The sequence below is a fragment of the Dermacentor albipictus genome, chromosome 2, assembly GCF_038994185.2.
Source record: "Dermacentor albipictus isolate Rhodes 1998 colony chromosome 2, USDA_Dalb.pri_finalv2, whole genome shotgun sequence".
Classification (NCBI taxonomy): Eukaryota; Metazoa; Arthropoda; class Arachnida; order Ixodida; family Ixodidae; genus Dermacentor; species Dermacentor albipictus.
Genome location: NC_091822.1, coordinates 193,193,781 through 193,210,006, shown reverse-complemented (window position 1 = coordinate 193,210,006; position 16,226 = coordinate 193,193,781). Strand labels below are relative to the sequence as shown.

Here is a 16,226-nt window from a genome sequence, read left to right as displayed (position 1 = left end):
CTTCCTTCCACTCGAGGCGGATATGGACCCACTGCCGGTCCTGTCTCTTCCTGGACCTGGACCTCGAGGTCGGTCGTGCCCGTGCTCCCGGCCTGGACCTGGACCTGGATCTGGATCTGTTCCTGAATCTGGATCTGTTCCTGGACCTGCACCTCGAGGTCGGTCGTCCCAGCGCTCCCGGCCTGGACCTGAACTTGGATCTGGGTGCGGGGGATGGTTGTGTGTGGCTGCTTTCTTCGCCGTCAGGGTCTTCTGAGCCCGCTAGGCGCAGTTCTTCTTCCTCGTTTCTTGTCGCTGTCCATCTTCTTAATTTGGCGATGTATTGCGTCTTGTATTTAGCCCTGCAAGTCCGGTCCGCCGTGGGGTGAGCTTTTCCGCAGAGCTTGCATCTGGGTGTGTATTCGTGGTCTTGGCCGGGGTTTTGCCACCGCACGCTGGGCACAGCTTGTCGTCCGGTCTGGGGCACACATCGGGTCTGTGCCCGAGCATGCCGCACTCTTTGCAAGTCTATTTGTTTCCGATAGAGGGATACCCTCATCATGATGCCGTTGAAGTGCGCCCACGCGAGGACCCTGTTGCCTTCGTACAGTCTATTGGCGTACGCCAGGGAAGGGTTCCTCACGTTCACCAGTGCGTACACGAGCTGGACTTGTGCCTAATTCAAGGAAATCTTGGGGCTTATCCCCTTGGCCATCTCTTCTGGTGCCGAGACGTACGCGTTGGTCGTGTGCCTCCTCCCATCATCATCAGCCTGGTTACGCCCACTGCAGGGCAAAGGCCTCTCCCATACTTCTCCAACTACCCCGGTCATGTACTAATTGTGGCCATGTCGTCCCTGCAAACTTATTAATCTCATCCACCCACCTAACTTTCTGCCGCCCCCTGCTACGCTTCCCTTCTCTTGGAATCCGGTCCGTAATCCTTAATTACCATCGGTTATCTCCCCTCCTCATTACATGTCCTGCCCATGCCCATTTCTTTTTCTTGATTTCAACTAAGATGTCATTAACTCGCTTTTGTTCCCGCACCCAACTGCTCTTTTCTTATCCCTTAACGTTACATCTATCATTCTTCTTTCCATAGCTCGTTGCGTCGTCCTCAATTTAAGTAGAACCCTTTTCGTAAGCGTCCAGGTTTCTGCCCCACACGTGAGTACTGGTAAGACACAGCTGTTATACACTTTTCTCTTGAGGGATAATGGCAACCTACTGTTCAGGATCTGAAAATGCCTGCAAAACGCACCCCAGCCCATTCTTATTCTTCTGATTATTTCAGTCTCATGATCCGGACCCGCAGTCACTACCTGTCCTAACTAGATGTATTCCCTTACCACTTCCAGCGCCTCGCTAACTATCGTAAACTGCTGTTCTCTTCCGAGACTGTTAAACACTTCTTTAGTTTTCTGCAGATTAATTTTTAGACCCACCCTTCGGCTTTGCCTCTCCAGGTCAGTGAGCATGCATTGCAATTGGTCCTCTGAGTTACTAAGCAAGGCAATATCATCAACGAATCGCAAGTTACTAAGGTATTCTCCATTAACTCTTATCCCCAATTCTTCCCAATCCAGGTCTCTGAATACCTGCTGTAAACACGCTGTGAATAACATTGGAGAGATCGCATCTCCCTGCCTGACGCCTTTCTTTATTGGGATTTTATTGCTTTCTTTATGGAGGACTAGGGTGGCTGTGGAGGCGCTTTCACTATTTTTACATACGGCTCGTCTACACCCTGGTTCCGTAATGCCTCCATGACTGCTGAGGTTTCGACTGAATCAAACGCGTTCTCGTAATCAATCAAAGCTATATATAAGGGTTGGTTATATTCCACACATTTCTCTATCACCTGATTGATAGTGTGAATATGGTCTATTATTGAGTAGCCTTTACAGAATCCTGCCTGGTCCTTTGGTTGACGGAAGTCTGAGGTGTTCCTGATTTTATTTGCAATCACCTTAGTAAATACTTTGTAGGCAACGGACTCTAAGCTGATCGGTCTATAATTTTTCAAATCTTTGGCGTCCCCTTTCTTATGAATTAGGATTATGTTAGCGTTCTTCCAAGATTGCGGTACGCTCGAAGTCATGAGGCATTGCGTATACAATGTGGCCAGTTTTTCTAGAGCAATTTGCCCACCATCCTTCAACAAATCTGCTGTTACCTGATCCTCCCCAGCTGCCTTCCCCCTTTGCATAGCTCCCAAGGCTTTCTTTACTTCTTCCGGCGTTACTTGTAGGATTTCAAATTCCTCTAGACTATTCTCTCTTCCATTATCATCGTGGGTGCCACTGGTACTGTATAAATATCTATAGAACTCCTCAGCCACTTACCAATCTATGCTCAGTTCTTACCATCCTATAGTCACTGCTGCGCACTTTCCGAGCTCGTCCACATCTCGTATGATGCTATGGTTAGCGCAGAGGATAAAGTCTATTTCATTTCTAATCTCGCCATTCGGGCTCCTCCACGTCCACTTTCGGCTATCCCGCTTGCGGAAAAATGTATTCATTATCCGTATGTTATTCTGTTCTGTGAAAGAGCATATCGGCCAAACTGGACGATGTATTAATGAACGCCTGCCGGAGCACAAGCTTTCGCTGAAAAATGGTTATAGCTCAAACTTGCCGCTTAATTGCAAGGCCTGCGGGAATGAAAATAAACATGTATGTGAAACAAGGCTTCATGATACGACAATCTTGTTTTAAATACTGTGGCGCGGCAACTGTTGGAGGCCAACCAGATTAAGAAAAGAGGAAACACCTATGTCAGCCCCCCCCCCGTCTCTGAATATTTACAGAAATGAAAGCATGTTTTTAGATAGGTTTTAGATTTTGGTTAATCTTGTGATTCTCTTCCTATACATCTCCTGTGTTCTCGCGCGTGCGCATTCACATGTTCAGTGCTCCCTCTTTTTTCTTCCCCCTCTCCTCATGGCTATATATTCAGCCGATTTTGACCCCCATAAACAGTTGCAAGTAGTGCCTTGTCCTGTCATTGATGTTCCTTCATTGGTGTGCTGTCTCTGTTGGCGCTTCATCTTTTGAAATACTCAGCTACCTCTTGCCGCGCGACTCCCGGCCAATGAGGTTTAAACAAAAATAGTTCTCCTTGTTCCTGTCATATCCCCTTAGCGGGTACGAGTCATACAAGGGACCACCGCCATCATAATGATCATCATCATGGAATTGAATTGAATTCTGGGGTTATGCGTGCCAAAACCGTGATTCAATTAGGAAGCACGCCGTAGTGGGGGGACCCCGGATTAATTTTGACCACCAAGGGATCTTTAACGTGCCTGACCCCAATGCACGGGACACGGGCGTTTTCGCATTCCCCCCCCCCCCCAATCGAAATGCGGCTGCCTCGATCATCATATCACTGGCACATGCCAGTAAGCCAATCTATCGTTAAATGGGCTCATTGAAGAGCGGCACATACGCAGTGTCACATAACCAATGACCCAAGTTGGTCGGATGGTTGGTTTCGAACCCAACTTCTTTAGCACAGCAGCACAATGCTTTAACCATTATACCATTGGTGACCCAAGTTGGCATGAAAACGATTTGACACCAGAAAGCGCGTGAAGTATCCTAAGAATGCTAATTGCATTACAACAGCGGCAGCTATTTCTGTTGCTGCTACTGCTGCTGATAATGATGATGACCTTGAAACATATGGCACATGCCCATTAAGGGGCATTGGCGAAAATTGAGTGTGGAACTCGAAACACATTGAACATACTTTTAAAGCTTTTGGAATGACGTGATACTGGTGATGATAACTTTGTGCACGTCACAAGCAAACACGTCGACAGCCGAAATAACCATGATAGATATAAACCACTGCAAAATGTTCCACTTGTCTTCGTCTCATTTCCTGTGCTCATGATCACCGTGCTTTTTCGATCTAATGTCCACCCACATATGACCAGCACCGTGCTTCCTGGTACTTCTGCGAACTCTTTATCGACAGTTCACGCCGTTTGTCATTGCAAATACCGAACAACGGGACAACTGGCATCGTCGTCATCATCAAGGAAAAGGAAGTTCCAGCTCTGTGGACTCCGTAAGCAAGCAGGCAAGCAAGCAAGCAAACAGCGCTGTCACCTTACTCGTCGCTCCGAATCTCCCGACAGATTTCAAAAAAGATGATGACCTTGAGCACCACGTCTGACGACAGCGGTGGTGAGAAATTTATTGGCGTGACCTATATTCTAATGGTGAGGTAAAGGAGTCGCAAAAATGTCTTTGTGTAACGATCGGCTAAGCTGGTTCCTGTGTCAGTATGATGATGCATAAATGCTTTGAAATGAAACAATAAATGTCAGCGCTATTGGTGGCGCAGAATTACCCACTTGAGACGAGGTAGTTCTCAATGTGCGCGCTTGGTGCGGCAGACCGGAACGCCCCGAGAACCTATAGCTGAGTTGAGTGGCGCCGTTTTCTTTATTCAGGAATTCTGTTCTCTGCGCGTTCGCAGGATCTGTAACTTTCGTCATACCGACGCTGACAGAAATTACCGATATGCATAATTTGGAAGGATGTCTCTGTGGTCTCTCATCGCTTGTTTAACGCAGTACGATACTTTGATTGTGTTTCTTAAAATTGCTTGATACACCCCTGTAAGATATTCTTGCTCCGAGTTGCAACTTTCAGGTGGTGGCAGTTGAAGTTGAGTGTACCATAAATATGGTCGCTTGGCGCAAACATGGAAGGACGGGAGGGAACAAGAGGAGCGCTCCCCTCGTTCCCTCCCTTCCTTCCTTGTTTGCGCCAAGCAACCATATTTATGGTCTACTCAGCAATATGAACCGATTAGCCCAGCAACATGTACTTCTTGACAGTTGGAGTGTCTCTCCTGCTTGGTTGTTTGCTGTGTGGGCAGTTTGTGCTTAGAGCTGTCGCAACACTTAATAAACCTCTCATCTGCTGTATTTTGCTCCTGCTATACCAATGCTAGAAGTAAAGTGACGCGGATTTTTTTTCCTACTAAGGTAATTTGGGGGCTCTGGAACTCATAAGACACCAGCATGTTGCATTTTTTTTTAGCTAAATCAAGCACTCCCTCCTCACGGAAACTTGGTGAAGTGACACGTGTCAGTGATACACGCCCTTACCAATGAGACCGTATAATGTACAGTATAGCGCGTGCAGGTACAGCAAGAAGCTTTTCGCATTTTTCGCGCGCCCTTGCTACAGGAGATTTCGGAGAGAACACTTCGGCCTTTGGCATATTCGACGGAGACAGCAGCATCCTAAGTCTTGGCGTGGACGACACCGATCACAACCTGTGAGTTCGTATACTGTGCTTACCTTGTTGTATAGGCTGCTCGCTCCCTATAGGTTTATAAGCTTTATCGCGATAACCGTAGCGTTATCACCTTTGTACCTTGGCGAGCCACCACGTCGTGATCCTTCCTCCACTGAAACCAGACTTCTCATAGGGCAGTAAATCCTTTATTCAGGTCGACGGCATTGAGCACAAGCTTTCTTAACGCTATTCCTGTAGCCCTCATACGCAGGCCCACAAAATATTCAAGTGTACTGTATCAACGCTCTAGTCCGTTTGTGTCGACATCGTTGTTTAGCATTGCAGCGCCATGTTTATTTCGAGACAAGTGAGTAGAGCTTAGTGTCCGTACGTTAGGCAGTTTTAGTCTCTCTCATGTAAAAAAAAAAAAAGCGCAGATCCCACTCACTGTGTGAATCAACATTATGCGAAGCATTTTGCAGACAGCTGACTATGCAGCAGTGTTTGGGGTTTCAGAAAGCGTTTCCAGGTTGACCAACGTGTTTATGTAAATTCAGTATTTGTGTGTGCGACGCGAGTGCGATGTGGCGAGAGCAGCAAGACGACAACGATGGTAACGACGATTGCTCAATTTCTACCAATGACCGAATTGGTGTGAACGAGCGGTACGGAGGTGCGAGATGGGAAGCAAGCGCAGAAACTAAGCGCTCACTGACGGCAGCATGTGTTATCACTCGGAGGACACAAATGGACGACTTGACGGCGATACGGTAGCACAACATGAAGCCCGTGTCTTTCTATAGCCATTCGGACGAGCGACGTAGTGCAGCTTGGACGAGCCGTGATGACGCTGCCGTAGTGGAATTCGATTAGCGTTGTCGTTCTCGGAGACCATGTGCACCAGGAAAGAGCACGCCTCGATATTTGATTAAGCGGGGTTTGGGTACGGGCTAGTTGGTATTCCATTGTTTCAAGCATCACTTACAGCGCGTACATAGACAGCGCTTGTCTTCGTCGTCTTTTTTGGTCTCTGTCTATGTACGCGCTATAAGTGATGTTTGAAACATTGATTAAGTGGCCTGGTGACGACGAGAAGGGTCATGAAAGTCCGATACAAGCTTTGGGAAGAACGAGGTGGCGGCACGTTGCTGTCAGCGCTCGGAAATCAAGGCTCGTAGAAAACCATCTATTCAATCGCTGTTTGAACGGACGCAACCACCATCCGCTGTTCTGATGCCGAGATGCCGGGAACCAGGATCCTCTTACGCGTGCCACCTGACTCGAGCGCAGATGGCTCGCGGGATTCAGAGTTGAGAGTCGGATTGCGAAGCTGGAATGACGATGCAACGACCACCACGGCATCACGAATATGGGCATACCATATAGTCATCAGCCTAAGTTATTAAGTTAGTTGGGCCACTAGGTCGCCATAAGTTCCTGTCATGGTAATTTCACGCTGTGCATGCATGCATGCATGCATGTCATGAATTTATTTCATTTTTGTAATGCATATCAGCATATCATGATATCATGATATCAAGTTCGCAAGTGGAAGGCAGGACGCGTTGTCTGAAATCATAATGACGGTGTGAGGAAAAGCGACGTTATGCGAGAGCAGGACATCCGGATTAGGGGATACGATGTAGTCACCGCCTGGTATAGGTGGAACGGGGGAGACATCTATGTAGGTAACGGCATGGTGTGGGAGACGAATAAGCTATGCGGAACATAGCCGTATCGGAGCACTATCGGGAGGGTCAATAGCAGCAGGTAGAGCGAATTGGACAACACCAGCAGAACAGTCTATCAAAGCGGAATGTGTAGACAAAGTCAAGGCCCAGAATTAGGTCGTGAGGGCAGTGCTCTAGAACATAAAATAAAACAGAAGTAGGATGTCCAGCGACACTCACGCGAGCCGAACACATGCCAATAACGGCTGGTGTTCCGCCGTCGGTGACTTGGACCACAGGCGACGGGGCAAGGTAAGTAAGACCACAGGCGACGGGGCGACGAGTAAGTACTTTCTTGAGACGATTCCGAAGCTGAGCATTCATCACAGATATGAGCGCGCCAGTGTCAATCAGAGCCGTAACAGATACACCATCCACGTTCACTTTAATGAGGTTCCGATGTGTGGGCAAGGTCAGAAGATGATTTTTGCATCGGGTCGGTTTGGCAGCATCACTTCCAGGTGCTGCACACGTTAGTTTTCCGGAAGGGTGCGCCGGAAGGAGCTAGGGGACGGTGATCGGCGAGATGGGGGCGATCGGGCGAAACGGCTAGAGCGGGTAGACAGAGAAGTGTCACCAGAATGTACTGGCTGCGTTTGCGGGGACAACCGAGGAGCAGCATGAGGGCCGTGGGATGGGAGGTAGGGTCAGGGGGTCGAAATCCACGAAGACCGGCAGTGACGTGAAGTATGGCCGATACGGCCACAAGTGAAGCATATAGGCTTGTCGTGTGGAGTGCGCCATTCGGCCGGATTGCGATACCGTGTTGGGGCATGCGGGTGCATGTGACAGTGCTGGACGGAGTGTAGTCAGGTCGATTAACTGAGCAGTCGTTGGTCAAGCCAATGTTGGCCAATTCCTGGTGCACGATGGACTGTATCAGTGAAACGGTCGCCTGGCAATCGTCGGGGCCATGGGTTGGGGTTGTGACAGGAGATGCGGCTTCTATTTCACGTCGGATGATATGTAGGACGTCATCAGAGCGATCGGGCGTGGGCGGACTGTGGAGGTCTCCGCAGGTGGATGTAGCAACCGTGTTGGGAAGGCGGGGAAATGGCTGGACAATGCGGCGACCCTTGGCTTCTTCAAACCGCCGGCATTCGGTAATAATGGCTTGCACAGTGGAAGAATTCTTGAAAACAAGGAGGTGGGAGGCATCATCTGCTATGCCCTTAATGACGTGTGTAACTTTGTCAGGTTCGGACATCTTCGGATCCACTTTGCGGCACAGAGCGAGCACGTCCTGGATGTACGTGAGGTAGGATTCAGTGCACGTCTGGACACGCGAAGCCAGGTCTTTTTGGGCGGCGCGCTGACGTCCAACAGGCTTGCCAAACAAATCTTTCAGCTTCTGTTTACAAATGTCCCAGCTGGTAAGTTCCTCCTCGTGGGTCTGAAACCAGACGCGTGCCGTGCCCGCGAGGTAAAATATCAAATTAGCGAGCATGATGGTCTGATCCCAGTGGTTGCTGGAGCTCACCCGCTCATATAGTTGAAGCCAGCCTTAAACATCAGTGTCGTCGGTGCCAGAAAAGGTTCCTGGGTCGCGGGGTTGTGCTAGAATGTCGGTGGGCGTGAGTGCCGACGGGCCCGAAGCATCCTCGCCTTGTGCTGGCATTGTAGATGCTACCAAAGAGCGCCCGCTGCGTAAATCTGTCTTGATAATGCTCCCGCAACATCCACCAAATATTTACAATAATCGTAGCGGCTGACAAGATGGTAGACAGCGCGCGAAGTCTAGAGCGTCGTCTTCTTCCGACCAAGCTGACAACATCTTCTTCGTCAGCGTGTCACTATTCATAGGAATCATGTCACGGCTTTGTATACAGAGCATGACATTCATAACAATAATTTTATGACATACATACCTTGACATGTCTTTCATTTCAAACACGCATGTCACGGCATGCATATCCAGAATACATCCAGTTAAAGAAGTGCATGTCATGTCATTTAATACATTATAGTAATCCCATTTAAGACATTCATGACGCGTCATTCGTGTCACTTGTATTTTCTAACAAGTTATGTATCAGGATATACATTACGTCGAACGAAATGACGTGACATGCATCACGTGAATGACATGACATGCATGTCATGGCATGATTGCCACAAATGACAAGGGGTGTACGTACAGGGATTTTTGAGACCGAATCGAATACGAATTGAATGGTTATCCGTTAGGTTTCGAATAATTAGTAGCGTTATTACAATAACTCTAAAACGACGTTCACGTGCTAGTGATTTCTTCATAATGGCAAATTTCTGTCATTACATAGGACGTTATCAAGTGTTGTTTATTTAAAGCATAGACGGAGCAGCAGCAAGGAAATAGTTTCTTCGCATGCGCAGGGTTCTTCAGAAAGTGCGAATGATCGCTGCACAGACTGTAAAGTATGGCTACCTAAGTGACATCGCCTGCTCCGCGACGCAAGTTCTCATTTTTTTTATGTCGATAACATGCCCGCGGGGTGAAAATTTACCGTAATTTTGCTAAAATTTTGTGTTTATTTGGGCACAGTTGACGTTTTAGAATATCTCAAAAAAAATTATGGGAGAAACCGGCCTGTCCCAAGGTCTTGTTGGTGGATGCGAAATGAGACATCATCTGCGAAAAGAAAAAGAAAGCTTGATACAAAAACACAGACACGTGTACAGTTGAAATGTATAAAAAACGGGATCGTATAAAGAAAATATACGGCGAACAGGTTTCATAGAGATAGAATAAAAATAGAAAAAGAATAGGCGGGACACAGGCAGTTCCTTGATCCAAAAGACCGGGGAAGATCTCCGTCATCGTAAGCATTTATACAGCTTTCGGGTACAAGAAGCCGATGAAAAAAAAGGAATTTACAGTTTCGTGAGTTGGGAAAGGATGAAAGTGAAGGAAAGAGATAAAGAATGTAAAGAAGTGCGTAATATAATATTAGAATAGCCGGACTAACATATGTCTGGGGATTATAGATCTGTGGATGAGGATCTATCGCGAGGGTATATATATATATATATATATATATATATATATATATATATATATATACCCTCGCGATAGATCCTCATCCACAGATCTATAATCCATAGATCTATCTCATCTATCTATCTTCTCATCTATCTATCTATCTCATCCATAGATCTATAATGATATAATGATCTATATGATTATAGATCTGTGGATGAGGATCTATCGCGAGGGTATATATATATATATATATTGTAGTGGGTAATATGCATGTGGCACTGTGCGGACTGCCACCGCTGCGGCGCGAGACACGAGCGCGGGTTGTTGGTGCGAAGCGCTAGGACTCGTATCTAGAGCTACTTGCGATCCCTCGAACGAGCTACATAAACCCCACTTCATTTGGTGGAGGTGCGGGGTAACCCCAAAAACTGGAACTCCGAAGCAGGACGCTACCGACTGCTGCGACCATGCCTGACGAAACCACCCAGGAAGATGCACCCCAGCCTCCGACGGTCATCGTTTCCGGTGCATTGCGCCAGCGTGATCCTGCCATCTTTAGCGGCACCGATGATCATGACGTGGAGGATTGGTTGTTATCTTACGAAAGGGTGAGCCAGCATAACAAGTGGGACGACGTCACAAAGTTGCACAATGTGCTGTTTTACTTAACCGGCGTCGCGAACCTCTGGTTCCGAAACCACGAACACGATTTCACAACGTGGAGCAGATTCAAGACAAGTTTCACAGAAGTGTTCGGGCGCCCCGCTGTGCGCAAGCTTCGCGCAGAACAACGCTTACGGGGGCGCGCGCAACATCACGGTGAAACGTTCACAAGTTACATCGAAGATGTCATTGACCTGTGTAAGCGCGTGAATCCGTCAATGGCGGAACAGGACAAGATAAAACACATTATGAAAGGCATTGATGAGGACGCATTTCAAATGTTGCTAGCGAAGGATCCGCGTACGGTGGCCGAAGTTATCAACTTGTGCCAAAGTTTTGACGAGCTACGGAAACAACGCATCTTAGCTCGGCGCCCACCGCCTACGGAAGATTCGTTAGCAGCATTGGTTATTGGCGACAACCACGCAACTTTGCTGACGCAAATAAAAGAATTTGTGCGCGAGGAGGTCGCGCGACAGCTCTCGATTTTGCCGACCACGGAGAAGCCTTCTCAATATTTGGCTCCAGCGATCCGACAGGTAATTCAAGAGCAAGTGACCGAAGCTCTTCCACCTCCGTGTCAGCCGGCTCCCGTGGCCGCGCCTCTGACGTATGCTGAAGCCGCTGCACGGGCGCCTCGTCTGCCGGGATTCTCTCCTCCGCCTTCAGCGCCTCTCCAGCCGGTGTTCTCTCATCCGCCCTCGCCTCGCCAGCAGGTCGCTCCCTTTTTCAGCGCACAGCAGCAAGGCACAAATCCTTGGCGTACTCCTGACAACCGCCCAATATGCTATGCCTGCGGTACACCGGGGCATGTAGCGCGCTTCTGCCGCCGGCGCTTGCCGGCCTTCGTGGGCACCGCGCGACCACCCAGCTCCGGATTCCGACCATACCGTATGCCTCAGCGACCACCATCGGAAGTCTACGCTGCTGATGACATACCAGCACCGCAGTCACAGCTCTACAATACTCGTCGCTCGCCTTCCCCTCGTCGGCGCTCACTCTCACCCATGCGTCGTAGGCCCAGTGCCAGTACTACTGAGGCGGAAAACTGATTTCCGCAGTTCCTGAGGCACGAACTGCGTCATCGTCGGAACATCAAAGTCCTCGTTTTTCCCCCGCTAACGTTATTGAAGTGTCTGTTGATAGCATCAAATGTCTTGCCCTCGTCGATACAGGTGCTGCTGTATCTGTGATTAGTGAGAAACTTTGCCGTAAATTACGGAAAGTGACCATGATGCCTTCGGTATTATTGCTTAGAACAGCCAGTGCACAGCAAGTTCAGCCAGTCGCTATGTGCACTGCCAGGGTGTTGATTCGAGACATTTTGTATCCGATTGATTTCTTTGTGCTAACTTGTTGCTCCCACGATATATATATATATATATATATATATATATATATATATATATATATATATATATATATATATATATATATATATATATATATATATATATATATATATATATATATATATATATATATATATATATATATATATATATATATTTAAAGACGTATGAGCTTTGCCCTCTTCCTTCCATCTGGTAAAAAAATTTTATAGTATGATGGGATGATCGGTGTAGTGGCTGAATCAATAGGTTGAGAGATGATAGGTTGAGTGAGGGGACAGATGGTGAAAAAGGGAGAAATGTACCTGCACGAGCTCAATATTGGATCGAACATAATCTTTTAGATAACGAAAGGCTTACGCGCTGGAGTTATGACGAGGCACGGGGAGGCCGATAAATTTCAATGAGGGACGCAGGCGACGCTTTTCTTTTTCGCACTGCAAACGCTATTTTCATGGGAGCGTTGGTTTTTCTAGATGGCCTTACGGTCAGAGTGCGCAGGCCTTCCATGTTTTAGGAGGCTGGGAGCGAGGTGTCAGAGCGTGTGGTTGCATAGGATTGATGAGCGGTTGATTAGGGTAGTGCCGGGGCATGTTAAGAACTAGCTATGGTTGTAGCCAAGAATACGAACGGTGCCTCCGAGACCGCAGAATGTTGCTGTCATATCGAAGGCAAAATCGGTTTCTGCTGCAGACCTAGCCTGCCGTTGACACACAGTCTGATCGAGTTTACACATTCTGTCATTGCAGGGCAAATAAACACGCGCGCACGCACGCACGCACGCGTACATTCATAGCACGCATACATTCACAGCACGGGGAGTGTTTAAAGGTTTTGATTCCCCTACCTTTTTGAGGCTGACTTCACGTGTGGTCGACGTATTTGGGATATCATTATCTTGTAACCACTTCCAGAAAAAGCGGCCCTTTCGTGTCATAAAGAGCAGCCAAAAATATCGAAAGTAATATCGAAATATCGAAAGAAAAAAATCGCAGAGTAGGTAGAATTAACGGTACTGGCCTAATTGGAGCCAATATATTCGAAAATAACCACATTACACATTACGCCTGTAAAGGATGCACCGCAGTAGGCATACTTGTCTTGAGGCGAAACCGCCATACGGCACACTTTAGCGAAATGTTGTGGTTCGATTTGACTAAGAAGGGCTCGCGTGAGGCAATAGTTTTAAAGGCGGCTCCGCCGGTGCCCACAGGAAGAGACAATGCGTGGCAAATTAAGTAAATTTAATTATTCGGGCGTAATTAACGCCATTATTGTCGAAAATTTACTACATTGCACCATAGAATGCACTATACCCGGGATCGGCTCAACTGGTCTCTTGGAAGTGTCAACCAAGCGTCGACGCGAAAGACAAGGCCTATCTAATTGCGCGTGAAATACGGTCAGAATAATGAACACAAGAAATAGACAGAAAGGGACAGAATAGGTAGATATAATCAACGTCTAATCATTGAATAATTTGAACCACCATGTATGTCGACGTTGTCTGCTATAGCTTCGACACTTGGCTGGCACTCTTTTTTTTTTACCGTACACCATGTATTAAAAAAGGTGCGTTGCTTGTGCCTAAATTCTGCGTACTGTAGCGTGATACGATATAATTGCATCAAAGTCAGATAATGATTTCCGTTCAAGGTCCAAGAAGGTTTGCCAACTAACACTAACCACGAACCGCGCATCTTTGCTTACTTTCTGTTGACTCGACTGCAGGAGGGGTGCATGTTTTGCGGCAGCTATGGCCACTGAATTATTGGGTTGAATATCCCGATACTGTACCGTGGGTTATGAGGAACGCCGTAGGAGAGAGCTCGGAATACATTTTGACCACCTGGGCATAGGTGTACGTGCGTGCGCCTAAATTTAAATACACGAGTTCTTTTTTTTACTTTATCCCGCGGTCGCGGCCGGAATAAGACCCGCGAAGTGTGTGGCAGATACGAATTAGCTTTGAAGCGTTTAGTCTTCTTTGGGGACGAACCGCTTTTATTGTGAGTGCCTGATTGTTTTCGTTGGCAGGTCCAGAAGATAGTGCTATATAACACAACGGTAACAATTCCGCACAGTGTTAGCACCGTGCGGTGGTACCGCTGGTAAATGCAATGTTATCTCGATCTTCCATCGTGACAGCTAGCGTTGTGGAAGACGCTGTCGCTGAGACGCTACAACGATGGTCGTAGTGACCAGAGGCGGTCGCAGACGCTGCACGGTGTTCGGATATGGCCCTTCTGGAAGTGGCGCTCGAAGTACCGGTTCGCTCCCGCGCATGGTTAAGGCATGGTGGTAAGGGGAGCGCCACCCATAACACATGTATTGTAACATAGGGCCACGAATAACCACCTCCCAAAGCATGCTGAATGCATTTTTTGATAGCAACCGCGGGGTTGGTTTCTCGTTAATTTTTTAAACAGAAATTTGTTGCAGAAGGGTTGACAATCGAGCTTGGTGCATTGAAACTTTTGGAAGAGCACAAAACGATGGGACAAGAAAGACTACACATGGGTGCCGACTAAGGGTCCCGTCGTTTAACGCTCTTGTAGAAGTTTCAGTAATTCGTTATTTGGTTTCTACGGCTCCACGTTGGAAGTCAGCAAAGCGTTTGTACGGCTGCTGTGAGGAAATCCGATGCCGTAATGCTGCAACGCAGCCAGCGTGGGGACCGTCACTGATAATATGTTTTAAAACGTAATTATTATTGATTATAAAATAAAGGTACCTTGCGTATACCTCACCGGATTACACGGCAACTTCGTTGAGCGTATTTTTTTGTTTGTTTAGCCCGTAATTCGTAATTGTTGCTTCTCACGTCGAATTTTGCCCTCTCCATGTTGTAGACCATCTGGAAACTTGTACGGCTGCGGCAGTGCAAGCTGATGCATTGTCCAGCAACGCCGCTTGCGCGAGAGCCCCGAAGCGGCCGTATGATGAAGGCATCTTGACGAATCGCCTTAACAACAACTGCGAAAAAGCGACTTAGCGCTTCCGAATAACGTGAGCAGTCACTCAGGCAGCTGAGCAGTCTTTGAATAACTTGCTGCTTAGATTGGAATAGATCTGAAAATCAATTTAAGGCAAAAGCCTTCTTAGTTTGAGTGAACCCACTTTTTGTCGGCTGCTGCCGAAGACCAGCACAGTCTAAAATAAAAGTATGAGACAGTGAGTATGCGCCGCTCTTGCACGAAGCTTGTCTGATACAAACTCATGTAAGTGGCGCTGGGTATGAGCGGCTCTACGTAACTGTTCATTTAGGTGCTTTCTCGGTTTTGATTACAACATAATAGGGACTGACGCGTACACCAAGCCCCAATAGCAAAAATTGCATGCCCCACCTGTCCCGGTTCAGGGTAGTGGCATGCTTCAGCCCGCCGCGCAGTGCAGTCGAAAAGCCTCAGCAGATGACTTGGGCCTCAATGTTCGTGAAATGCCCGACACGAGGTAATTATGCATAGAGTGGTTTTGGGATTCGAGGCCATTCCAAAAGGCGCATCTAATGGCGTGGGTAGTGAAAAGTACTTTAAATAACACACCAAACGCTACTAAAAACGAGAGCTTGCCAAATCGCTTATTACAACACAAAAGCCTTTACCCCCACCCCCCCACCCCAAGAAAAATGAACATAATAGTAGTTTGTACAGTTTCTTTCATTGCATTTCACCCTATTAACATTTGGACTTTCAAAAACAGAACAACCGGCAACCACGGCCATGCCCGCACAACCTGCACGACACTGCTAGAGTGTAACACTGCTATTGCTCGGAACTTCGCACGCAAGGCGGAGATTGACCACTGTTTGTAATCTCTCTCTCTCTTTCTCTCTATCCTAATTACTGTGCTCCGCACCTTTTCTGCAATGGTTGTTTAATGAGATTGGGATGGCTCATTAGCCGGTTTTGGTGAAGGGGTAGAGGAGAAGAAGAAAAACTGGGCCGCGGTCACAGGGCTACAGTCTGTGTACGATCGAGGCCGCTATCCCTACGAATGTCAAGAGGGAGTCGAACACAGAACGATGGTTCCGAGCCCCTGGTCGGGTCTACCTCTCGTAGTCCTTCAGCCAATGCAAGTGAATAGCCGAACGCTTCTAGAAAGCTATTTGCTTCATAAAGGAGTCGCGCGCTTGTATAGACAGATAGACAGTCGACCGCCTCCGCAACGAACACCTTTACAAAGAAATGACGTGTATAACGAAGGAATAATTCTGTCCCGGTTCTATTGTCAGCTGTGGGGTGCGCGACTTTTGCAACGAAGGGAACTGTAT

At 47.6% G+C, this 16,226-nt stretch overlaps 1 protein-coding gene across 5 annotated transcripts in view; it reads left to right on the top strand.

Annotated features, from left to right (window-relative positions):
* Positions 1-16,226, top strand: part of LOC135898502 (uncharacterized) — a 65,876-nt gene that overhangs the window by 10,764 nt on the left and 38,886 nt on the right. For 3 of the 5 annotated variants that reach the window (XM_065427452.1, XM_065427457.1, XM_065427456.1), the window contains exons 1-2: positions 4,038-4,180; positions 5,195-5,285. The exons of 1 other annotated variant lie outside the window; for it this stretch is intronic. In XM_065427452.1, coding sequence (XP_065283524.1) covers positions 4,144-4,180; positions 5,195-5,285 — 128 coding nt within the window. In that variant the 5' untranslated portion in view covers positions 4,038-4,143. Of the gene's footprint in view, positions 1-4,037; positions 4,181-5,194; positions 5,286-16,226 lie in introns of those variants that run through there. One more of the 5 variants, XM_065427454.1, reaches the window with a different exon arrangement.